Genomic DNA, 8355 nt, shown 5'->3' on the forward strand with positions numbered 1-8355 from the left:
TTTCGTGACTATTGTAAATTTTTTTAGTATATTCATGTTCTTGTTATTGGTTAGCGAGACTATTTTATTTGCATATTACCTTTAAATAAGATAAACACACATCTTTTAAATATTACACATTTTATTATTCAAAACAAATTTTTCAAAAATGAGGTGATATGTCGAATTTTGTAAATTCGAGGGATCGTGCCCTAACGTACTATGTTTCGATTTTTCTCGTTTGATCCAAATGACCGAATATCCATTTAAAATTAAAATGCATGAGTTTTGAAAATCAAAAGACAAGCTTATTCTCGAGGGTAAAATGTCGTGTCCTAATGTACTGGATGTGACATTTTATCACTTCGGGACAAGAAAGTCTTTAGCATCCGCTTCGATTTATCTAAATATTTTTTGTAAAATTAACATTAATAAAAAAGGAGGATTATATTTTTAAATTCTTTACGAATTTTCAACTTTCGACATTAAGATATTAATTAATCAATTAGGTACCAATTTTGGGCGTTACAAGAGTGCTAATCCTTCCTCGTACGTAACCGACTCCCGAACCCATTTTCTTAAATTTCGTAGACCAAACTCACTATTTTAGTAAAACAAAACATTTTATTAAAACAATCAAATTACGAAGTGATTTGATCACACCTAAACAAAAAAGATTGGTGGCGACTCCCAATTTTCATTTTCAAAATAAAAAGTTGACGACCTTGTTTTTCAAAAAAAATGGTTTCGACAGCTATGGTTTCGACAGCATATTTGTTACTTTATAATAGAATGTCTAAAATGGACACTTTTCAAAAGCAATGCTAAACTAGCCCTTAACAACCTAAAAAAGATCATAGTAACATAGAGAAAGGATCCATATGTATCCAATTTTTTTTAATTAGATCCATATGAATACATTTAAACATTAATAAGGGAAGCCTGAAGTCTGGCTATTAATTATTAAAGATAAGCAAATTGATTCAATTTCCATCGTGGAAATTAACTAATTAATTAAGTAAACTATTCCTATTGTTTAAATAGAATGGCTTTGAGATCAGCATAGTACTGAGCTATCCATCCTTTCATAATCTCTACCTCTGTTTGTCGTTGCTTCACCAGCCATTCTGGATCGCTTGCATTTTGTGCAAGTATATCCAAGCAATGAGATCCTGCATTTTATACATAATTTTCATTACCTTTCTCTTCCATTTTTCTATACTAATTTTAATGGACTAATATATATATATATATATATATATATACTTACCATTTACAGTTTTTACAGCAAGAATACTTTCTGAAATATTTTCCAGAACCCTACAATAAATTTAAAAAATAACTTAAGAGATAAAATTTGACTTCTATTTTGTATACGAGACTTTTTTCATGTATAATTATTACCCGCCCCGACTGTAAGGATCTCGCAAACCATTTGAAAATATGATGTTGCTACCAAATCTTTGGAGAATAAGTTTTATATCCTGCAAAATTTTGCATTTTTAAATAATTGAGGTTTTATCAATAATAAAATACTAAAAAAAAGAGAAGAAATATGGTGAAGAAAATAATAAAAGTACATGGCCACCGTAGTAAGAAGTGACCCAATGAGGGCGAGGAGGAACACCAAAGATTGTCTTGCATTGTTGTATAAAGCTGTTTAGGTCGAACGGCTCAGGTTGGAACATCGTCCTGTTCCCGATGCCTATGGGTATCACCATTTCACTGCATGTCTATATATATATATATATATATGTCATAATATGATTTTAGATTTTTATACTAATTACTACTGTTAAAATATTAAATTAGATTTTTTATTTTTAATACTCAATTATCTAGTAATATCATAAAAGTAAAAAAAGACTAAAATGTTAAATTAAAGTTTATAGATTAAAATCATAATTTAACTCAAAAATAAAATAAAAAGAAGAGATGAATTGTTTAAATAAATCATACTCATGATCGTTGTTTCGTCATTTTCGTCATTAAGGTCAATTGTGTGGCCAAGATGACTTTTCTTTTTCATTATTTAATTTGGAATGAAAATTTATTTTTGAAAAAGATGAAAAATTATGGGGAGACAAGGAGTTCTTCAACGTTGTAAGTGTAGTCTAGGACGAATATTTTTTTCAAAAAAATAAATTCTAAATTTACATTTGGGTCATTTTCTCTAAGTTTTACATATAAAAAAAAATCATTTTGTCGACTGAGTGTTAGTTCGATTAGCATGAACATTATTGTTAATGTAAGAGAACATGTATTCGAGTGCGCTGAAATACATTATCCTCCTATTTATGAGTTGAGAGAGAAGAGAAATAATTCTAAATATATATAATCAAAATTTAAATAAATAAATAAAAGTCATTTTCAATTTAGCCATATTAATTAAAACTCAATGAAATAATCATTCATAAGGAACAGATAACAACTACCAAACAAAGCAATAAACCTTGCCCCAAAGTTTGTTCTATATATGTTGTTGGTTTTAGCATTGTCATATTCATGGCATTAATATTGTCAATATTATTTATTAATCTAAGAAATTAATTTATTTTAAAAATAATATTTCAAATTTTAACATCTAAAATATGTATTTATTTAATTTTTCAAAGGTTAGTCTTAGATAATATTTGGTGAAAAGAGTATGTGAATATATACCTGCCATCTCCATCCTACAGTTGTTTCGGATTCATTGGTTGGTGGATTAATATAGCAAGAACGATTCCCTCTATAAGCAACAACGCCTGCAAAAATCTTACTAAGAATATCCTGCTTTTCATTTGCTCCATCGATTCCTCTACATACCACCGTTACTGGATATCGTGGGGGGCTATCATATTGTGCTGCTGAGGCATACATATTCTCCAACGCGTTTTTTAGCTCTGAAGATTTGTTCAGAGGTCTAGTAACCAACAAAAGCAATTAGTTGGTTGATTTGAGATTGCATAAATTACATGAATTAAATTTCGGGTTTTAATTGTACTTTGATAGAATTATATGCATGCTTTCAAATGGAATGGGGGAATTGGAATGGAATGGGGGAATTGGATGTTCATACTTGCAAGTTTTGAATATCATGCTGAGGGATGAAAGACCATTGGGTTGGGAAGCAATTTTGTCGATTACAGACCACGAATTTCGTATGGTTTGGTAGCAGCTCTCACTCGCTTCCTGTACATGATTTCCTTATCACATTAAAATTGAATTCACGAGGTGAGGAAAAATTAAGACGAAAGTTAAGGGTAATAAATACCCTAAAATCCTTAGTGACGACTGAAAAGTAAGCTCCCCTTGGTGTAATTTTGTCGAAGTAAAGAATTGGAGCTGATGAGGCCAAAGCTCCCAAAGCAACATGAGGATACTTTAAACGTAACCATGAAGCAAGCACTGTTTTCATTTCCATTGAAAAACAAAAATGATTACCAACAGTAACGGACAGGGGCGACCAAAAATTATATAATTTTAAGGGGTCCAAGTTCAAAAAATTTGGGCTAAAAGGTTAAGAATTTTACGATAATGATTGTACTTACTTCCTCCATAGGATCCTCCAACAACGATGACCGGAGAATAAAAAGCACGAAGTTTGTTCTTGATATGCATGATGATTTCTGCATAGTCAGCTATAGCTTGTGCAGAGTTGAAATACCCTAAAGTGCTTGCATTTTTAAAGGCTTCTTCTCTCGATCCAAATGGTATTGATTTCCCATAGTATCGATGCTGATCAAGGTATATATATCGATAATCAATGTCATAGAAACTTGTTTTTCTTTTTTAATATAGTTTCAATTCTTTACCTCAATGTAGACGAGTAGAGCAGTGAAGCTGACGGCATTATCATTGAGAAAACCGATTGCGGTAGGAGAACCGTCAAGAGGCGCCTCCGCTCCGAGATAGGCTAAAATTGGCGCATTGTTGTTTGCTCCGCCCCAATATTTGAAATTCATGACGTATCTTTGTTGGAAAGTGGCGTAGCTTTGAGGTTGGTAGTTGAAGTGATCAAGTGTTTGAGGGTAATAGAAAGTTTGAAGATCATCTGAAACTGCTGCCGAAGATAAAAGGTCTGGGTCTTCCATGATTATTCCTCTCGTCGGACTAAGCCTCGGAATGTCGGTCCGGCCGGCAGCGATGCCAGTCAATGTGATTGAAAGAATCATAACCATGAGTTGAACCCATTGGACTGGAAATTTAGGAGAATAGTTCATTGCTCTTATTTTATCTACGAAACAGTAGTATGATTTGTTAGGCTCTGTTTTTTTAGCTTCGAAGGCTTTCGCAACGCCAGGGTCCAAACAACAATTGCTCATATATATAGTAATACGGATTTTACTTAGTATTTTCCTCCCAAAAGAATGCTCACAAAAAGATGAGTAGAAATAAGAATTTGTTTGCTCTAAAACTTTGCCATCTTGTCTATGTGAAGCATGTTTCTTTTAAGAAATTGCAGTCTAGATTTAAATTATTATTTGAAGGTATAGTCTACATCACCATCATTCTCTATACTATTATTTAAATATGTGATTGAGTTGCTATTACAAATCAATTCACCTTAATTCAATTAAAAGAATTAGTAAAATATCTTTATATATTTTATATAAATTTAATTATTACAAAGATATTTTTTTGTTTTTTTCTTATTTTTAAAATAAACAATAAAAAATCGCAAAGGTTAATATTTGAACTTAACTACAAGCATCTATAAATTTTTTACCTATTCTACTGAAGCCTTATTTTGATATTCTTTTATATAATTTAATGTTATTAAATAAATTGTTTCACCCAACGTTCAAAGACGGATTTAGGGGAGTTGGTAGGGCTTGATCCTCTAAAATTTGAAATTTTCTTTAAACTCTTTTAAAATTTTAAATTTTTTATTTTGATATTATAATTAGTTTTAAGAAAAGAAAAAATTGTGTTTGCCCCAAAAAGTTTTAAAATTTTTTTAATTGGATTTCTTTGATAAAATATATAACTTTTATAATAAATTTGTAACATTTTTAGTTTATTTTAGTAAACTAATACAAAGTAGTACCTAAATATTAATTTGGTTAAAATAAAGTTTAGTAATTGTAACATCTAAGTACAAATGGTATCTAAATATTAATTAGGTAAAAATAAAGTTAAATAATTATAATATTTAATACAAATTAAGCATTTAATTTATTTTGTTTTTCCTAAATTTTAGTAACTAAGGTTATCTCGGATTTAAAAATACTTAAAAGTAAGCTCCGCCAGTAACATGTATATATCTTGGCCCGCCTTATCAACAATTCTAGCTTCGCCCTTCCCACATTATTTGTATATATCAATAATGTCATTGATTGAATTGGTCTTACAAGTAAATTCGGTATCAACTAAAAAAATGGCAATACCATTATAAACAATTGGAGTGCATTTAATATTATCAATTTGTTGTATTTATCTATTTAAATTTTCTTTTCATAATTTAAACTAATTTTTTTATTTTAATTTTGTACATATTGCATAAATGTTAGTTTCAAACATTACATTTCATTATTTATTGTATATTATTTTTAAATGCGTATATGCATTCTAAATACGTAGTTTCCACATGCATACGTGTGTGATAAAATTTCTTGTTTTATTATCGTTCAAGATGAAGTCTAAGGTTAAATTGGATTTTTAGGTCAAGTTCTATTATTAGTCTTTGTATTAAGTATAAGTTGTGGATTTAATCCAATTGAAGAGAAAGAAATTGGAGTTGATAGTGCTTCTAATTTTGCATCATATGAACCTGTCCACAACCTTGCAACTGCTCAATGAGCCAATATTATTTCCTACATTGAAAATTAGATGAATTCCATAAATGTTGAGCTACATAGACTTAACAAGGCCAAAGATGCTTTTAAGTTCCTACTAATTTAAAATCATAAAATATGATTTTTTGAAAAAAATGAGGGGTATAGAACAGGGGAATCAACAAACAGAAATAGGGAAGAAAGATGTTCACTTACTTTTTCTTTTAACATAAAATTGAAGCTAACCCAAACGGCTAGCTAGAGAACTAAAAATTTGTGCTCCTTTCTTGGCAAACTAATAACTCCACCACTAGAGGTGGATTCTAGAAGACATGTAAGGCCAAAAGAAGTCCCCAATCCACCTTAATCATTGCATCCGTTGCAGAGTTAGTATTCCTGAGATGTGTTGTATGATGATTATTGATGGTCTATAAAACCAATAAACTATCTTTTGCTACTCTACTAATATGACCGCATTTCGGTGTGCATGCGTTATGATTATGAATAAACACAAATACAATTGTAACTATAGTTATAGCGGTGTATTGTAAGCGTGACAGGTCAGTTGTAATATTTATAAGTGTTACAATAGAACACTTTGAGCATTCCAATGATTGAACCCAAAAGAATGTCAAATTGGTAAATGTGTTTATCAAGTTAATTACAAGCTAAACAATTACTAATCTAATTGAGTTGGAAATATTAGTGCATCCGAAAAATTAATCTGAATAAACTAAATCTATATTATCAACAAAACTAAGTAATCTAATTCAGTTCTCCCTTGCTTTAGAACCATGCAAATTATCAAAGCGATGGTCAATTGATCTACTAATTGTTCACTAAGCTAATAAGCATGACATGAAAATATTGCTTGCCACTCCTAACTCTGATTCTCCTTTCGGTCTTATCCTAACTAGAAATTACCACCTAAGCTTTCCTCTTGGTCTTACTTAGGCACATAAATCTCCTTTTGGTATCTCTACATGGCACATTCATAATGAAGTTCTAAATGATAGGATATTCTTTTGGTTTCACCTATCTCGATTTTCCACTAGAGGTGTCAATTCTAGTGTATAAAGCACTTTGATACAAATGAACAAATCATAAATCACAAGCACGAACATCAATTTAGACCAATAATTAATTTCATAATCAACCACTGACAAATTTAGCACATGACCAAACTTAAATCCCACACAAACATTTTGCCGAACACATGATAGACATAAACTATAAAAGACAAAAGTTTGAGAAAATGTTTATTTATAGATTGAAATTCGATGAAGCCCACAAGCTTGATCATCTCCATTAGCAGAGTTCTCGACAAAAGAGAAGAAAATCTACAACTATAGTGTAATACCCCTACCCGTATTCATTGCCGGAATAGGGTACGAGGCATTACCGGAGTTTACGAATTAATTAATTTTTTTTTTTTATATTCAATATAGCCCTTTTATAAATATCTAACCTTCCCTGTAATATTAAATCGAGACCAATCCACATCAACCAAATCAATTCAACATATTTTTATGATAGATTCATGCATTTATATAAAATAACGTCATCACATATCTATAACCAGGTTTGTTAACCATACTAATGGCTAACTTTACATTCATTTCACGTTAACATTTACTTTGTTAGCTTATACATGCCATTGATTTCCAAAATAAAGTTTCTTTATATACCGAAATCCTGAGGTTGACAGTGTGATGTGTCTCCGACCAAATCCGACCTCCGAGCTCTTAACACTACAAAACAGGGAAAAAGGAAACGGGGTAAGCACTTTGTGCTTAGTAAGCTCATGTAACAAGAATTATACTTACCTAATATTTTCAATACAATATAATAAACATTCATATATCCATTCAATGCATTATTACCCTAACATGCACAAACTCAACATTCAAGTTAGTACAATAATTTCCATGTATCAATAATATATATATACCATGATTGATGTACTCATCAATACCATGATTTTCATTCCTTATTATTTTCATATTTATCCCGTTGAATTTATCGAATTTCAATGGATTTTCAGAGGTACACTTTTAGTGTACAATTCGGTCCGTCAATTCATATTCATGTGCGCACATTTCCATTTCGAGAGCACACTCCATGAACCTCAACCTTGCGGTGGGATTACTAGTCCAAAGCTAAATCCTCGCAATATAAACTCATAGAGTATTGTCGGGATTACCGGTCAAGGCTAAATCCTCGCAACGACAATTACTCTAATGAGCTTGATCTGAATTACCAGTCAAAGCTAAATTCAGACCCTAATTCAGATTACCCGTCCGGCTAAATCCATTTTACACATATTCTTGGAGGGCTATATCAGATAGGATCACCCGTCCGGCTAGATCCTTTTACCGTCAATTCCTTTTCAGAGATCCATCGAATTTTCCTTTCATTCAAACGGGATTTCTTCCCATTTTATCAAATATATCAATGTTTCATAAATTTTCATACAATGAACATTCAAATCATATTCATATCAAAACATACAATCTCAAGTAATTTAAGAATATAATTCAAGTTACACGAACTTACCTTGATACTTGATTGTAAACAGTAAAAATCTATTAATCCCGAACTTTTTCCTTTCCTCGAT

The 8355-nt window shown here is 30.8% G+C and overlaps 1 protein-coding gene and 1 long non-coding RNA gene across 2 annotated transcripts; both read right to left on the reverse strand.

Moving 5' to 3' along the window:
- Nucleotides 1-739: 739 nt before the first annotated feature.
- On the reverse strand, nucleotides 740-4467 carry LOC108452295 (uncharacterized). The gene is made up of 9 exons (XM_017750071.2): nucleotides 3777-4467; nucleotides 3513-3699; nucleotides 3236-3369; nucleotides 3041-3153; nucleotides 2641-2884; nucleotides 1560-1712; nucleotides 1384-1463; nucleotides 1250-1299; nucleotides 740-1151 (listed from the first exon to the last, which is right to left on the reverse strand). The coding sequence occupies exons 1-9, from the start codon at nucleotides 4284-4286 to the stop codon at nucleotides 1009-1011; spliced, it is 1614 nt and encodes a 537-aa protein (XP_017605560.1). The 5' UTR covers nucleotides 4287-4467; the 3' UTR covers nucleotides 740-1008.
- A 2786-nt stretch (nucleotides 4468-7253) lies between these two features.
- LOC128280546 (uncharacterized) lies at nucleotides 7254-8355 on the reverse strand. The gene is made up of 2 exons (XR_008270641.1): nucleotides 8295-8355; nucleotides 7254-7489 (listed from the first exon to the last, which is right to left on the reverse strand). It is a non-coding gene; the product is annotated as an uncharacterized LOC128280546 (long non-coding RNA).

Source organism: Gossypium arboreum, chromosome 9, assembly GCF_025698485.1.
Source record: "Gossypium arboreum isolate Shixiya-1 chromosome 9, ASM2569848v2, whole genome shotgun sequence".
Classification (NCBI taxonomy): Eukaryota; Viridiplantae; Streptophyta; class Magnoliopsida; order Malvales; family Malvaceae; genus Gossypium; species Gossypium arboreum.

Bases quoted from the DNA above. Each gene is read 5' to 3' on its own strand.
- LOC108452295 (XM_017750071.2), bottom strand. From the start codon at position 4,286: ATGAGCAATTGTTGTTTGGACCCTGGCGTTGCGAAAGCCTTCGAAGCT. The intron at 2,885-3,040 runs GTATGAACATCC...GTTGGTTACTAG, and splicing joins ATGATATTCAAAACTTGCAA to ACCTCTGAACAAATCTTCAG. The intron at 1,713-2,640 runs GTATATATTCAC...ATATATATATAG, and splicing joins CTGTAGGATGGAGATGGCAG to ACATGCAGTGAAATGGTGAT.